Source organism: Arvicanthis niloticus, chromosome 18 (assembly GCF_011762505.2).
Source record: "Arvicanthis niloticus isolate mArvNil1 chromosome 18, mArvNil1.pat.X, whole genome shotgun sequence".
Taxonomy (NCBI): Eukaryota; Metazoa; Chordata; class Mammalia; order Rodentia; family Muridae; genus Arvicanthis; species Arvicanthis niloticus.
Genome location: NC_047675.1, coordinates 12,056,504 through 12,074,402, shown reverse-complemented (window position 1 = coordinate 12,074,402; position 17,899 = coordinate 12,056,504). Strand labels below are relative to the sequence as shown.

Sequence of the window (17,899 nt, the reverse complement as noted above, 5' to 3'; positions counted from 1 at the left end):
TGCTTCTAGCTGAGATGGCTAGACTGCTCAGACATTAGACTTTTTAAGTTCAGACAGGAGAGTGAGATCTTTAAAGCTCAGGACTCAGGGCAGGAACTAAAACTTTACAGAGCCCCTACTGGGAAGATCATTTGCATCTCTAGAACTTTCTTATTCCACTCCCAGCCCAAATCTGGCTCATGTGAAGCCCTCCATGTTCGCCCAGTAATTCTGGGGTCCTCCTCCTGCACCCCCTCCATTTTCCTGTGCATGGGAAGTGCTCGGCCTCCCTGCCTAGAAATGTCTGCAAGCCAGGGTCTTGTTCATCCAGGATTCTGAAAACTCTTAGAAAACAGGAAGCATTCCACTGTCTTGGTCTTGGAGTCTGTGAATGTGTGGGATGGCTGTGGGTGACAGGAAGTGGGCTCCCCGCGCCTGTGGCTGGGAACCACCTATCTTTAGCAACATCATCCAGAGGTGTGCCCGACCCCAGCCCCCTCAACCCTAGCTGTCCGCCAAGCACTCCCAGGGTTGAATCGAGAAACACAGCCATCCGGAGTCGGAGAAATTCAGCTATAAATATATTTTAAAATTAGCCTGCTGCCGGGGCGTCTGTATATATCTGTCTCTTACTCACGCATCTTACAGTCTCAATCGGGAGCTCTTTGGATCACCTCCCGAATCCAGGCTGCTGTCCTCCATGGCTCCACCTACATCTGTCCCCCCACAACCCCACTGGGACCCCAGCCAGCCAACCCTGGATGGAAAACAAAACAAAAACAAAAACACCCCAGAAAGCTCACATAGCCTAAGTCCCTGAGCCCTAAGTTTGGGTGTTTCTGTGTGTGGCTGACAGACCCACTCTCTCTCTGTCTTCCGCCTGGGTGAGGCCAGGTGCAGAAATAGATCTGCCTCAATTAACACCTTCTTCATTGGAGAAAGAAATAATTAGGCCATTCCATATTGAGAAAACTTCACAAGCCTGGGAAAGAAGAAGCAAGCGAAGGAAAAAAATGAAGTCCCCAGCCTTCCCGGCTGGGACCAGGCCAGGGCATCGTCTCTGTGGACCTGCTTGGGGTGGGTGGGTGCAGCTGGTACAAGGCCATTTCTGTACATATTATTCTTCCCTGGCTGCCTTTCCCAACAAGGTCCCACACCTCTCTCTGCCCATGGGGTTCAGTCTTCCTCTGGCTCTGGAAACCTAAGCTGTCTTCTCTGCGGTAGTCGGTCCAAGTACTGAAACACAGGCACCATCCTCTTGTTTGATTCTCTTCATTCTGGGGCATCAGGCAGCTCAGTTCTGGAGAGTCTGGGATCAAACCAGATGCATCCGGAAAGGCCTGCACCTCCAAACGTGAACGCAGCCTATGCCTTCTGTACCACTGTTCAGCTTTGGGCCCAAGCTGTACCTTCACAATGATCTCTGTGAGACCCAAACCACAGCTCCCTCTGGACCAAGCCTCCTAAGGGTTAACTAAAGCATGAAGAGGCACAGGGTTCTGATTGGGCAGGCAGATGACACCTGCTGGGTGCTGGGCTCTGACTGAATGAGATGGGATCCCATTGCCGGGGACATGACCTATCAGGTGCTGGGTTCTGAGGGAGCAGGGTAGGACCATCCCTTGTTCATGCTCTGTTACCTTGCCCTGCCTTCCATGTCTGTGCTGGAAGTGTACTCCCCACTGTTTCCAGACACTGTAGCATTGCCCATATTCATGGGAAAAACGGCCCAAGAGCATACCCTCAGCCCGCCTCTCTGTCCCCCAGGTGTATCTTAGGGATCACTCTCAACCAAACCATTTGTCCTCTGGGCCCCCAAACCCAATGCTGTAGCTGCAATCGAGGTATCAGACGATATTGTGGCTGGTGTCTGTCTGTCTGTCTGTCCTGTAGGCAGTTTAGCTTTGCTGAGGATGTACCCAGGGTCTTCTGCATGTTCAGCAAGACCTCGCCCACCCCCCCAACCCCCATGCACACGGCTTTGTTTTTCTTTTTTCTCTTTTTCAAGTGTAGCATTTGTTGGCTGTCCTGGAACTAGCATGTAGATCTGGCTGGCCTCAAACGCAGAGATTCACCTGCTTCTGCCTCCCAAATTCTGGGATTGCAGGCATGTGTCACCATCCCTAGCTAACACACGGTTTTGTTTCTGTGGACTGTAAGCAGGCCCTCTGCTGTGTAGTTGCAGTGCTGAGACTCAGCTGCCCCTGTGGTTGGGAGGACCAATGCCCTTGTCACTCCTTTCTGGATCTTTGTCCCCTGAGAAAAACCTCACACCCCACAGTGTGGACCTACCTGTCCCCTCGTCAAAGCAGGTGGTATGAAATTTTCCCATATAAAATTCTAACCCTATGATTGCAAAAATAAGGATTGCAAAAAACAGGAGGAGGCCGATCTGCAGCAGAGGGATCATCGCTTTCATGATAGACTTCAGGACGACTTGTAAACCTGTGCAGAGAGAGAGAGAGGCTGGCCTGTAAGCAAGCACTCTGCAAGTGCCTCCCATGAAGCCCAGTGCGGGGTTGGCAAAGAGGGAGGTGGTCATAGCCTCCCCACCCTAAAAGGCCTTTCCGGTTATAAAACTTTAAAAATACTTATTATCTAATTCGAGGAGTTTTAGGGCCTAAAGGGCAGCTAGCCAGGGCTTTCTAAGCCATTTTCTGGGCTGCTCAGTAGCTTCCTCCCAAAAGGGGGTGCTGTTTCCCTAAATTGCCCCAAGCCAATAGGGGCCACTTTTCCCTTCATTCAAAACCTCCCCGGGGGTTACCAGGAACCCTGCATAGGCCTGCAGTCAGCACCTCAGCTCTCAACTCCAAGGAACTAGATTCCCTATAAACACATCAGCGTGTGGCCATGACCTGTGCAGGCACATGACTGGGTGAGACTCAGGGACATCTGATTTCTCTGTGCGTGCGCCTGACACAGCCTGCGCTTGCTCGGCACTACCCTACAAACTTCCCTATTCTGAGCAGCTCAGTTGAGAAGGAGGACACTGAACATAGGGTCAGCTGGTCCCTGGGGGCCACGGCAGACGAGGTGTTGAAGATCTGGGTGTGGAAAGTATCAGATCAGGGCCCAGGCAAGCCCTTGTCCCCATCAGTGTCTTTGCCTCATTAGACAATGCAGCCATGGACCAGGGACAGGTTTTTTGTTTGTTTGTTTGTTTGTTTGTTTGTTGTTGTTTTGAGAGACAGGAAGGGGTTAAACTAAAAATGCTTAAATTTTCATCCTATGTGAAGAAGCTTCCATGATTCTAAACATTTTGATAATTTAATTAACTGTTGTGTGTAGTGGAGGTCAGAGGTCAGCTTCGTGGAGTCCGTTCTTTACTTTTTTGTGGTCTTAGGGATTGAAGTCCCACTGTCATCAGTGTGTGTGTTAAGTGCTTTAACAACTGAGCTGTCGCAGCCCCACCACAGCCAGGAAACTTAAGAAATGTTACAATAATTAGGTATTTCTTCCCTGTCCCCCTTTCCTCTCTCTTCTGCAATTTAGAGGAAGGAGATTCTAATTTCCCTGTGAAGCCGGTCAGATCCTGACCGCAGTCTCCGTGCTATACACAGACCACGCAGAATCCAGAGGTCCCGTGAACAGGAGTATCTGCAGGCACCCACGTCTGCTCTATAAAGTGAACGCTCCTTGCATAGTCTACACGTATCTTTCGGTATAACTTAAAAAATCTTGAGATAACTATTTTTTTTTCTTTTGAGACAGATTTTCTCTTTGTAGCCCTGACTGTCCTGCAACTCTCAGTGTAGACCAGACTGGCCCCAAGTTCACAGAAATCCACCCGCTTCTCTAGTGCTGAGATCAATTGCATGAGCCACTACACCCAGCTTCTAGATAACTTTTAATACCTAATACAATGTTAACACTATGTAAGTATGTTAGACTGTGGTGTTCTGGGATAATGTCAAGAAAGCCATGTGCTCAGTAGAGACAGACAGAGCTGTTCACTCATGAACTTTCAACCACTAAATCTGTTGAGTGAGGAGCCCATGAACACTGGGCAGGCTATGTAAGCGGGCTCTTCCTTGTGTTCTTCACAGGTAAGTGTTTTTGCTATTATTATTTAGTTTTTCGAGATGGGGCTTATTTGTATAGCCTTGGCTGTCCAGTAACTAGCTCTGTAGATCAGGGTAGCCTTGAACTCACAGAGATCTGCCTGCTTTTGCTTCCTGAGTACTGAGACTAAAGACCTGCATCCTCACTGCCCAGATTCAATGACTTTTCTTATGTGCATTGGTGTTTTGCCTGCATGGTTGTCTGTATGAGAGTGTCAGAACACCCCAAACTGGAGTTACGGACAGTCGTGAGCTGCTATGTGGACACTGGGAACTGGACCCCGGGTCCTGTGGAAGAGCAGCCAGTGCTCTAACCACTGTGCCGACCCTGCAGCTCCCCTTTCACACTTACTAGTGTGTGAGCATGTGTGTTACAGTGAACACGTACAGGTCATAGGACGGCTCACAGGAGGCGGGGCTTTCCATGTGGGCCCAGGAATGGAGCTGAGGCCTGCAGTGACCCTTACCTTCTCCTTTTCCCCACTTAGTCCCAGCAAATGTCTCATTCACCCCATCCACCAGGGCGAGTAGCAGCAGCGCATTAGTGCTGGCTTGTCACCTGCTCTCAATTTAATGGGACCCAGGCGCCTGCTGGGCTCCCAGACCTTGGCTATGGGCTCCTTTTCCCTGTAAAATAAATGTGCTGGTAGGTCAGCTGGGAAATCTTTGTATTTTAATTTCAAACTTTTTTATGGTTCTGAGGGTGAAGCCATGGCGAGGCAAATACTGGGAGACATCAGGCCCCCAGAGAAACCTTTTTAGATCTGGATGGGAGGGGCTCTGATCAACCAGGTCAATACACAGAACACAGTGCTGGGGCAGCAGAGTACTTATGTGTCATTCCCCCCCCCCCCCGCCGTGTGTGTGTGTGTGTGTGTGTGTGTGTGTGTGTGTGTGTGTGTGTGTATGTGTGTGTGTGCCTGTGTGTGCTTGAGGTTGATGTCAGGTGTCTTCCTCAAATTTCACTAAACCTGGTATTCATTGATTCAGCTAGACCTGCTGTCCATGAGCTCCAGGGGGCCTCTGTCTCCACCCTTCCCCCCACCTCCCACTTTTTTTGGCAAGGGTTCTTTGTGACTAACCTCGGGCTCTCACAATTATGGTAAGTATTCTATGAACTGAACCATCCTTCAGCTGCCCAGAGTAACTGCTTTCTGATTTCTATCAGGTGAGAACGTGGGCTAGAAATAGCCCTCTGGCGGCATCTGGTCTGGCTTGGAACGTTGGGGACAGAGTCCTGGGCCTGTGCGGAAGCCCCTCCCCATGGCATGAAGCCCAGACAACCCTGGAGAACAAGTGAGCAGGACAGTGTGCACAGGCCCTGTGTTCATTCAACCCACCTGTTAAGAACTCCTCTGAGCCTCACCCTTCTCATCTGTGCAATGGATAGCCACCGACTGAGTGCAGTGGCGAAATGAGAGCATTGGGGGCTCTCTGTGCAGTACTCCATTCATAGCACGAACTGCCAACAGTCACTACCACAGGGTTAGCACCGGGCATGCAGTTCTACTTGCTAAATCTCACTCGGCCCCCTCTCTTTGACCCGACCCTAATCCAGCTATTCAGCCATCCCGAGTCTCTGTGCCTACTTACAAAACAGAGACACTGGCATATTTATATAATAGGGTCTGGGAGCTAAGACAGCTATGCACAGAGCATGACTCCTGGTAGACTGTAGGTGCTCAATAAAGGGGTGAGGCCTCTGGTCTGCTTCCAGAGACCACGTAGACCTGGTTCCTGGGAACCTGGGCGGGAACATGCCCAGATGGGAATGGGGACCCCTAAACAGAGTCTTCTAGAAGGATGGAGACTCACGCACTTGGGATTCCAGACACCAGCTTGAGTGGCCGCAGCACACGAACCGCCCTCAGTGTCCGTAGGTCAAACTCCGTCCCGACAGTGGCCAAGATGCTACAGGAGAAAATGACAGTAAGACACAGAAGCTAGGACCAGGGCAGGTGGGTGGGGCACCTCAGCTGCGGACTAGACAGCATCAGGTCAGCTCTGTCTCCCACTGAGTGACAGTGATGGTTCCTGTCTTTTGGAATGAGAGATGGTTTATTAACCCCCTTTTTCTTTCCGTGTGTGTGTGTGTGTGTGTGTGCATATGTGTACCCCCAGAGAGTGGACATACCTCTAATCCCAAGATGCCCGTGAGTCAGCTAGCCTGGAGTACACGGAAGAGCAGAGATACCCAGTGACACCCTGTTCTCTTTTCTCTTTCTCCACCAAATGCTTGTTTTATATATGATAAATATGTAAGTGTGTCTGTATGCACTTTTTTGAGAAGCTATGTCACTGTGTAGCCTTGACTGGTCTGGAGCTAACTATGTAAACCAGGATGGCCTCAAACTCACAGAGACCTTCCTGAAGCTTCTGCTTCCCAACGGCTGGGATTAAAATCATAAACCACCCCACCCTACATGCATGCATATATATATATATATATATATATATATATATATATATATATATGTGTGTGTGTGTGTGTGTGTGTGTGTGTGTGTGTGTGTGTGTGTGTGTGTATGTGTGTGTGTATATATGAATGACAGTACCACAATGTAGCATACTTATGTGCCCCAGGATGTTATTTATCTCATGGAAACCCTCCTGTCTCTCAGTGTACACACACACACACACACACTCTCTCTCTCTCTCTCTTTCTCTCTCTCTCTCTCTTGAAGACAGCATCTTATCACATAGCACAGGCTGTCCTGAACTGTGCCATTCTGACATCACAGTCTCCTGACTGCTGGGATTACGACCATGCCTTGCTCACCCCAACTTTCCAGGTTTCTTTGGGCTTCTTCTGATTCCCTCTGACAGACACCACTCTATTTCTGAGCCCCACTTTCCTCTCTCTGTGCAGACAGAAGCTGTTGCTTAGCGTGCACAGAGGAGTTAAGGGTCTGTGTGTGTTGAGGAAGCTGACAGAATTCAGTAAACACATCAAATGTCAGAGTGATGTGTACTGAGGAGAAAAAAAAAAAAACCATGTGAGAGAGAGGCAAACCGGGAAAGGGAGGGTTGGAAGGGAAGTGGTGGCATTTACATCAGTACAGCTTCTTATCACTAGGGGGCAGCACCCTAGTGTTCTTCTCTTGGATGGGATAAGGTGTGGCTCATGGACAGAGCCCCTGCTTACAATCCCTCAGGGAGGGGCTGGGGTGTGGTTTAGGGGGTGGAGTTTCTGCCTAGAATCCCCCATTGAGGGGCTGGGGTGTGGCTCAGTGTCAGTGTTTGTCTAATATCCACAAGGCCCTGACTTAAATCTTGTGGAGGAAGGAGAGAACAAACCAGCACTGCCCAGTAGAAATCTAACTTTTCCACATTAAACAAATAAATTTAACATTTCCATATAAAACGAATAAAAAGAAAAGGTGAAATTAATTCTATAATACAGTTACCGTCTTCTGTGTAAAGTTCAACCATTCTCTGAGATCCACAGTGGATGCTTCCAGGATGACCCAGCACCACACTGAAACAAGGAGTCTACAGTCCTTCTATGGAATGGTGTGCTATTTATGTCAAACCTGCACATACCCTCCCGTGGGTTGTGTGTACGTGCTACAGCCTGCTTGTGGAGGTTAGGGGACAACCTTCAGGTGTTGACCCTTGCCTTTGCCCATGTTTGACACAGGATCTCCTCCTTGCTACTGTATAAGGCATGTTGAGAATAAGAGGATGTACCTCCACACACACCACACAACCACACACACACACCCATACACACACCACACACACATACACACACACCTTAAAATTATATATATATATATATATATATATATATATATATATATATATATATATATCTGACAAGTTTTTACTTTGTAGCCCATGTATGAACCACCATTCCAGCTACAAACACTCTGCCTCTGGGCTAGATCCCCAGCTCCAAAATATTAGTATTAATTATTGTTATTTGCAGTACGACAGTGGGCCCCAAAGCCACAGTGATGCTGAGAAAACACTGCCACTGAGATACACCTTCAACCCTTGGCTCTCGAGACAGGTTCTCAGTTAACCCAAGCTGGCTTTAAACCTGTGATCATTCTGCCTCAGTCTCCCAGGTGCTGGAACCACAAGCATAGGACATTGTACCCAGCTGGGATTGTACTGTCACAGAACCCCCATCATGTCTGTCCCTTGTCTTCTCAGACCTACTCAGAGAAAACGCTGAGTCCTCCTCATGCTCTCCAAAGCCCTACACCATTGGCCCCGTTCCTTCCCTCCCCCACTTCCAGTCTCCCTCCTGATTCTGCTCCAGCCCCTCCCAAACTTCTCGTTATTCTTCAGAGACACAAAAGGAATTCAAGGCTACCCTTGAACTAAAACAAACAAGTGAACAAACAAACAGATACCAGGTTGGGGCCAGGCCGGAGCCTGAGGGTGGGCTGGTGATCAGAACTGGGCATGGGCAGGGCTGGTGCTAATATGAAATTAGCCCAAGGATGACACACAGATCCAAGTGCAAAGTCCTCTGTGGCTCCTGAATCAGGAGGCAGGAAACTGGAAACTGGAACCCCCCTCCCCCCCCAATAGGAGAGCACAGTGCCAAGGAGCTCAGATCCAGGGCAAGTATACACTCTCAGACCTAGGCTTCAGTGCTGCCCCAAATGTGCTCACTGTGAGACCCCTGGGCCTTAGCTGGCCCAGGCCTCAGAACAGCTCCGGCACTGGCTTCTCTCACGCCCAGCGTGACTTCAGCTGGCTCCCAAGAGGCCGGAGCTCCTGTTCCCTTGCCCTCTTCCCCAGAAGGATGGTAGAAATCAGGAGGCTGCGACCTGGGGACTATCGGTATGTGTCTCGCCCTGTGGACAGTGGGAGTCACAGGAGGTTGTGGAGCAGAGGAGGGACATGATTAGGGCTGGCAAGGGGAAGACAAGCTTGACAGCTGAGAGGACAGATTGGTGGTGATGAAGCCTGAGTTAGGAAGGAGCTGTGAGAGGGGCCGGCGTAATGAGGGCTAGAAGTAGGGCAGAGGCGGTGGGAGTACAAAGGAGGCCCTGGTTTATATATAGCTGCCATTAACGCTGTGCACCAGGGAGCCAGCCTGGGTGCGCTGCATCCGGCCTGCGTCTGAGGCTGCCAGCAGCTCACGGCCCATTTTACAGAGGAGGATGCCAAGACTCGCAGAAATCAGTATCCAAAGATCTGAGTCACGCCAAGAAGGAACTCGAACTCAGGACCACGGTGTGAGCAGCCTCACATCCCCACCCTGCAGACCACCACCCTCAAGGGACTACCTGGATGGGGAAGGGTCACGTTGGGGAACAAAAGACACTCGTTTGTTCATTCAACAGAAACTTAGGTTCCAACTCCCCCAGCATCTGACCAGGGAATAAGTGCTGTGTGGGAAAGGGAGAGACTAAGGTGACACCGGGGTTTGGTGTGGGTCAAAGAACTGGTACCAACGGAGATAGGAAAAGCTAAGAAGGAGAAGGCTCAGGACTTGAGGGTGGGCATGCTGACCTGGAGGTGTCTGAGTTAAAGGTCTTCCCGTAGTCCCGGGCACAGTGGCCAGGTCTAATCCCAGCACTCAGAGGGCAGAGACAGGTGGATCTCTGTAAGTTCTAGGCCAGGTTGGTCTACATAGTGAGATCCTGCTTCCAAAAACAAAAACAAACAAAGAAACACACACACACACACACACACACACACATTTACACACATGCACAAGCATATACACACTCACATACATTTACACACATGCACACACTCATTCACACACACTCACACATAAGTTCACACATGCACAAGCACACGTGTGTGCATGCACGCACACACATGCACATACACATGCACACGCACACATACTTTTACACACACACATACACACTCACACATACTCACGTAGAGAGAATCTCTTGTGTGCTGTATGGATGTATCACCTGTCAATTAAAAAGCCTATGGTCTGTGGCTCAGGCAGCAAATAGGAGGTGAGACATCCTGGAGGAGAAAGAATTCTGGCTAAAGCCAGGCAGGAGATGCATCTGGGAAAACATGCTGAGACGGAAGCATGGTACCTGTGCACAGGTAACCAGCCATGTGACAGAATATAGGTTAAAAATAAATGGGTTATCTTAAGTTTTGATTCTGGTCAGAGAAGAGCCTAGCTATATGACCAAGGTATTTGTAAATATATTTTGAGTCTGAGTCTTATTTCTGAGAGCATGAGGCTGGGAGGAAGAATGGGTGGGACCTAACTTTTATCAACTCAGGTGTCAGGAACGCTGTCACGCCCTGGCCTCTCTCCTCCTTCACCTCGATGAATTTCAAACCCTTCTGATCCAAACTGAGACTTGTATGCCCAAAGCAGCATCCCATGTCCTCTCTGAGAGGACAGAAAGTTCTCTGGCAGTGTCCTGCAGCATCTTATGCTTCCTAAGTATTTTGTGGGTGAATGGTACAGCATGACAGGAGACAGGGTGACAGGCTCCCGAGTGTCCCTGAGCAGATGGGAACATCCGGAGAAGAAACATTCAGTACAAAGTAGCTATATGGTGAGGGCTGGCCATCTCAGCCCTCTGGAGGATGCCGAAGTTAGAGCACCAGACAGTCAAGGCACAAAGAGAATGAGGATACAGACATGGGGAGAAAAGTCCATGTGGAAGACGGTGGCACCCCTGAGGGCAAGGGTCTCTGAGGAGAAGGTCACGGGTATTCAGAGCAGCACCAGTAGGACACAGAAGACAGAGGGCAGTCACCCTCAATGCCATGTTTCTCTTCTCAAAGAGAGAGCTCTCAGGCCAGACTAGAGTACATGGATCTATTTAAGATTTGTTTTATTTTTAATCATGTGTATATATTTAGTTGTTGCAGTATGCATGTGAGTGTAGTTACCTGTGGTGGCCAGAAGAGGGCACTGGATCTCCAGAAGCTGGAGTTGTAGGCAGTTGTGAGCTGTCCAATGTGGGTGTTGAGTCCTCTCCAAGAGCAGCCAGTTTTCTTGATAGCTAAGCCACCTCCCCAGTCCCTGGGTACATGTATTTACACATCTCAGAAAGACTCCAAAGGCAGGCCCCTTGGCTTCCAGGAGCTGGGCTGCCACACAGAGCTTCATTTCACTATGGGTTTATGAAAGCATCCATTGCTTATGGAGACAGAGTAACTCAGGATGACTCTGTCCCTCCAATGTTGGGATGACAAACCTTCCCTACAGCTTTTAAATATGCATCTGAAATGACTGAAAGTAAACAAAGAAACAAACAATTCAGCTATAGTCGCATGTGGAGTACCCACAGCTGCTGGTGGGCACAACGGCACATTCCCTTCACCACAAAAACATTCCGGTGGACAATGGTGCACCTGCATGGCCACTCTGGAAGGACTGGGGTTCCCATCAGCACCTAAAGTTATGTTTGACAAACATTAGGTACTCAATCAATGTTTGTTGAATGCATGAATGATGGACAGGTAAAAATACACAATTGTGGAGATTACAGATGCTCCTCTAGGAGAGACGGGAGGCTAGGAAGTTTAAAGCAAAGACTCATAGACTACACAAAACACTCAAGACACTTCCCACCCTCCCTTGGTGGCAGAGTGTACCTCCTGGCAAAGTTTGAGAAAATGTTCAGTAGTGAAAGTTTTTCTTTGGTTGCCTTGCTATGGGTCTGCTGGTCACATGACCCAGTTACATGATAACAGAACCCAGGTCAGTTTGCTAGGTACTTCTGGGAAAGAGTTTCTCCTGGAGAAGTGTCAAATGAGAGGAAACATCCCCTTCTCTTCCCGTCTGTGGCTGATGACTTTGTGTCTAGATATGATGACTGGAAGACATCTTGAACCGTTGTTGGCCACAGAGAGACTAAGAAAATCCCTAAAGTGAAGAATGATCAGGAAGCTGGAAAGACCCCATTCAAGTGTGGCCGAGCTGCAGATCCAACCCTACAATCACGTGACCTCCATACTTTCTGTAATGAGGGTCTCAAAGGGCCCAGATTCAAATTCTTCTAATCATGAGTTGTGTAGCCTTGGGCAACTCATCTCGTCTCTCCGTGCCTCAGTTTCCCGAGTAAACTGGAGACGATAACTACTTCCTTTATAGGAGGGAGACTTTCTAGGCTGTGTGTGAGCCTGTGGGACGCTGGCTGCTGCCGCACCCTCCCCTCCCTCATTGTGCTATTGCAGCTGAATTCTTTTGGGGTCAGCTTCCACCAGGTTGTGGCTGTGGGGAGGAGCATCACCGTTCCCTGCTGGTTGGAAGTACGTCTTTCTTCCTCCATTCCCTGTCCTGACATGCGGCGTGCTTGCATGTGCGTGCAGGTAGAGGCTGGAGGCTGATCTCACTTTCCATCTCTCTTCCACTTTGTTCTTGTCATCAGACTGGGAGCTGGCACACCGGCAATGTGCACGAGTTCTGGAGATCTGAACTCAGGACCTCATGCTTGTGTGCTGTGTTCCCACCCTTATCAAGAAGTATTAACAGAGGCGGTAATTCCCACGCCCTCGTGACAGAGGAGAGGGGCACATGGCAAAGTCTTGGGGTTGGAGCTTGGAGTGATCAGTGAGGGTGTCGGCTGAGCGTGGGATGAAGGGGCAGGGGTCGTGGAAAGCTGTGGGCTGGTGGTAGCTGCTGTGACTCCCTACCCCAGCCAGGACAAGACCTATGCTTCTAAGACTCACAATGACAGTACTACCAACCTGGGAGCATGGCTGTCTCTCAGTCATCTGGTTATCTGGCTGTACAAATCCACCTTCTGCTATACAAAGGACCCAAGAAACATGTCTGCTGGACCCTAGTCTTCCCGGGAAAGAGGGTTAAGCCAGGAAGAGAGCACCTTAGTGGATGGATAGGTAGGTCTTCATGAGGAGCTCAACGGCCTTTAATACCAATATTTGGGAGGTTGAGGCTGGCAAATCTTTGAGTTGTAGGCCAGGTAGAGACCACATTAAAAAAAAGAGCTCAGGGGGAGAGGCGTTCTCCACCCTCTGCCTTGTGAGGATGAAGGCGGCAAGTGTCACCTTGGGCACAGAGAGGCAACGGGCCCTGGCCTTGGGTTTCTGATCCTTCAGTGCTGGACTTCTCTGATGTTACCACCTCAGATAGCAGGCCTTAGTGGAGCAGATGAACAGAGACACGTGGCCCTTTCCCCTCGCGGGAAGTTTCTTGAAAATCACTTTTTTCAGAACCTTCAGAGTTAACTGATCAGGCAAACAGAGCTTTCCTGCCTTGGCCCTGACAGAAGCGCCTCTTTAGGTCATTCTCCTGAGTATCAGTTGCACTTCAGCTCCTAACCACGATTTTACGGTTATTAGTTTGTGCAGTATTGGGAAGATGGAATCTGGGGTGCCACCACACATGGCATGTACACAGTCCCTCACTGGCTGACTCTAGGCTGGCCCTCTGCTGCTGAGCCATGCTCCTGGGCCTTTTGACTCTATTTTTATAATTCTGCCTTGTTAGGCAATCAATGTTGAGTTTAATTTGGTCCTGCTGGAGTGTGTCCTTGCAAATCCCGTGCTGCCCTCTGACAGTATATATCTGTAACTGATACGCATGGGATGAAGCTAGCTGTCACGTGCTGCTGTTTCTACCCTGGACCATGCTTGAAGTGCTGTCTAGGAGGAGCCAACAGGCAGACTGTCTGAGGCTTTCACTAGGCCTGGGTCCTGCAGATGTCCTTTTCCAAACCTGAGGTAGACCCTGCATAGACTCTGGGCAGTCCCTGAGTATACCCTGCAGAGGAGCCATTATGCTCCCCAGCTCCTGGAGAGGGGGCCTGGACCTAACTCCACTGGGCACAACAGATTCTCTGTATCCCTGGGTTTTACATCTGTGGTTCTCATCAACTAGGGGTTGAGAATGTTTTAAACAGTGTATAGGCATGCATGTAACTGATGATGCAGAGACGACCCAGGTGCCCGCAGCACTACATAGTTGTCAAGTGTTGGGCATCTTTTAAGGATGATTTAACATCCGAGGAAGGATGTGCATGCTTCTATGTGACTTCCACAGCCTATGAACTCAGGATGCCCCAGCCCCAGCCTCCCAAAGGGCAGGATGACAGCTCTGTGCCTTTACTCAAGTTCAGAGCTTGTAGTTTTGAGGTTCCTGGTGTCATGAGGCCTGTCCCTTGTTACTCTGCTTCACTCTGATGCAGCTGACTGCTGACCCACCGGAGCACTGCACCCACATGCAGGGAATGCTTCTTTCCCTTCTTCTTCTAAATTAATGAGACAAACTAAAGAATTTGTTTCTCTTTGGGGCAGTTTCTGAGCCTCTCAAAGCAGAGTTTTCTTAAATAAGAAGGGACAGGGTGTCTTAGTTAGTGTTTTACTGCTCTGAATAGACACCATAACCAAGGCAACTCTTATAAGGATAACATTCAATTGGGGCTGGCTTAGAGGTTCAGTCAATTACCATCAAGGCGGGAACATGGAAGCATCCAGGCAGGCATGGTACAGGAGGAGCTGAGAGTTCTACATCGTCATCTGAAGGCTGCTAGCAGAATACTTGCTTCCAGGCAGCTAGGGTGAGGGTCTTAAAGACTACATTCATAGTGACACACTTCCACCAACAAGGCCACACCTCCACATAGTGCCATGACCTGCATCAAGCATATTCAAACCACTACACAGGGGCTGGGAGAAAGTAGCCCTGCAGTTGCAACATGGTGCCAGGGTTACCAAGGCTGCAGAGTGTGGACGAAGCTAATGGGTCCTGGGAGTCTGATAAGGGTAGAAGTGAGGTGATGGTGGTGGGGAGATAGTGCTGTAACCCAGGCAGGTGGTGGCATGCCTTCTACACAGAGGGACCAGGAACCTAAAGAAGACACCGTGTAGAGAGCTCTCAACGACAGGGACAGGTGTTGAATCTGGGACTAGTGGCCTCACTGAGGTGAGGGGAACAGGAGTTCAAAGCAGGCATGAGTGACAGAGTTAGCCCTTGTCTCAAGCACATACATTTCCAGAAAGAGAAAAAGAGAAAGAAATGGACAACTGTATCCATAGACATTTGTCAGAGCCTTAAGGAACCGAAGGGCTCCAATACACATAGAAACATCCAAAGAAAAGGGATGTTCACATGTCCTGTTACCCCACACCATCCAAGTCAGTGTACATCAGGGACAACTGGAGGTAACGGGACCTTTAAAAAGCAGAGCCCAGTGGGAGGCCACGGTTCTCACAGGACGCTCCTTAGTCGTTCCAAGAGGGTCGTATAAAACAGCAAAACCATGAATCGTTCTTGTCTGCTGTCTCCATATAACCTCTCCTCATCCACACCCTATGATGATGCCAGCCAACTGCGGGCAGCTCATCTGGAGGCCCTTGCCAGAGCTCAGCTTGGTATACTAACTCAGAACTGAAGAATCTGTTGCCTTTAGAAGCTGCCCGGCCTCAGGTGTTTAGTCAGAACAGTGGAAATGGATCAATGCATGTAGTATGTGATTCTGCAGTTAAAGTTAGTGAATTCTGCCGAGTCAATACTTGCTCACCGCTGGGGTGACACCCTACATCCATTCTCCAGTCAGCTGTGCTGTGTGGTGGAACCACATGGACTACAAACCTCATACTTTGCTTTCTGCTTGAGTTTGCCTAAAGGTAGGTGCTGGCATTGCATCTCTGGCTCAGACCTTGGGTTTGGATACAGGTAAGCGGCTGGACTGTATTCCCAGAATGCTCTGCTTTTGTTCCTGGTTGGGTTCATCTAAGGGTAGGTGCTGGGACTGCATCTTTGGTTTGTGTCTGGCTAGGGAAGATACTAGGAGGACATCCAGGGAGGGCACTGTGGCTCCCTTCCTGACCTTAGTCCCTTCTACAGGGTGCCTCCACCACCGGGTGTCCAGGACAGAGGACTGACTTCTCCCCCTTAAAGACCTCGATAGCCTTGTCTGTTTCTTGTTGCTGTCTGCCAAGGTCCTCCAGGGCTTACAGCACTGGGAATCAGAGGCTGGAGAATCAGGGCTAGATTCTCAGTCCCCTAAGGGTACAGCTAGTAAGCCAAGAGCAGATTTTCAGGCAGAAGGCAGCAAACATAGAAGAGGAGGTAAAAATTATGTTTCTTTAAAATGGTCTGATAGGGACTATACAGAGGTGACATGGCCGGAGACAGGGAGGGGCCTCTCACCTCAGAACCTGCTTGCAGTCCCTGAGAGTTAAGAATTGACACCCTGATGGAATGAGGCCAGCAGGGTGGTTCAGAAAATAAAGGAGCCTGAGGCCAAGCTTCACACTGGCACCCACTGGTTGGCTAGACTGGCTAGCCAGCAAGCTTCCCCAGAGCTGGCTGAGAGATGCTCTCTGAAATTCCAGGTTCTGTAAGTGATGCTGGGGATTGAACCTCATAAGCATTTTTCTGAGAGAACTATCACCCCAGTTTCTCTTTTCCAAGAGACATTTTAAGTAAGAATATTAGAGTGACAGGAACCCTTGCTCAGTTAAATATATATCTGAGTTAGCTTTAGGCTTTGCTCATCTCACCAGAGAATTGAAAGCCATGTTCAGGGGTTGCAGAGATGGCTTAGCAGCTAAAAGTGCGTATCGCTCTTGCAGAGGACCTGAGCTGGGTTCCCAGCACCCACAGATCAGCTCACAATCACGAGTAACTCCTGTTCTAGAGGATCTGGTGCTCTCTTCTGGCCTCCACAGGCACCTGTACTCACACACATATTTTCAAACACACACACACACACACACACACACACACACACACACACACACTCATATATATATGACCGAAGAGATGGCTCTGCGGTTAAGAACATTGACTGCCCTTCCAGAGGTCCTGAGTTCAACTCCCAGCAACCACATGATGGCTCACAACCATCTGTAATGGGATTTGACGCCCTCTTCTGGCTGAAGATAGAGACAGTGTACTCACATACACAAAATAAAACACACACACACACACACACACACACACACTTTTGAGAGCCCTGTTCAGGTCAAGGAAAACCATGCTCCTTGACCTGTGGGCAGAAGTTAGTCTGTCATGGCTATTCTTGGTTGTTAACTTGAGTACATCTAGAATGAACTAAAACCCAAAAATGGTTGGACACCCCTGTGAGATTTTTTTTTTCTTAACTGAATCATTTGAAGTGGGAAGACCCACTTCTAATTCAGCTCTTCCACGTGGGAAGATTCACATATAATCCAGTTCATGTGGGGTGGGAAGAGCCACCTCTAATCTGGGCCACATCTTCTGCCGGCAGCCTATAACCAGGGCAGAGAAGATGGCGGCCTTTGCTCTTTGCCTGCTTGCTCTTGCCTAACTAGTAAGACCATTCCTTCTCTGGCATTAGATTCTACTTCTTCAGGATCCCAGTGCATACGGACAACTGGCTGAGACACCCAGCCCTGTACATTGAATGACTACTGGGTTCTTGACCCTTCATTCCATAGCCAGCCCCTGTTGGATCAGCTGGACCACACCCTGTAAGCCACTTATCCCTCCTCTTCCCATCTGTCTCTCTCCATTCTAGAAGTTCTGTTCCTCTGGAGAACCCTGACTAAGACAGAATCCGTGGGTACTCTTTGACGTACATTTTTAACTCAGTGAGTGGTCTTAGCCATCGCCCTTCATAATCCACCTTACTCTGGATAAGCTCCTTAGAGGCAAATAGGAACAGCAAGATATTTTAAATCCTTTCAGCAATGTGACTTCAAAGGCCACCCAGGTGCACAAGTGTCCTTTCATAAGTGTGCACGGGTCTCTGTTTCTCCACTCAGTGTCTGTACTAAGACAACGCCTGGGCTTGCATGACAGCATAGCAGGCGACTGTCCTCACTGCCCAGCCTGGTGACCTGAGCTCAATCCTCAGGACCCACAGAGTATGAGAGAACCAACTCCCACAAGTTGTCCTCCGACCTTTACACACAATGGATACATATGGATGCATATACATGTATGT

General features: G+C 49.3%; 1 protein-coding gene across 6 annotated transcripts in view; it reads right to left on the bottom strand.

The window, feature by feature from the left end:
- The window catches only part of Cacna1a (calcium voltage-gated channel subunit alpha1 A), a 299,938-nt gene that overhangs the window by 125,548 nt on the left and 156,491 nt on the right, over positions 1–17,899 (bottom strand). For all 6 annotated transcript variants that reach the window (XM_076915519.1, XM_076915517.1, XM_076915518.1 and 3 more), the window contains 2 exons: positions 5,860–5,951; positions 2,272–2,424 (listed from right to left, as the gene is read on the bottom strand). In XM_076915519.1, coding sequence (XP_076771634.1) covers positions 2,272–2,424; positions 5,860–5,951 — 245 coding nt within the window. The remainder of the gene's footprint in view (positions 1–2,271; positions 2,425–5,859; positions 5,952–17,899) is intronic.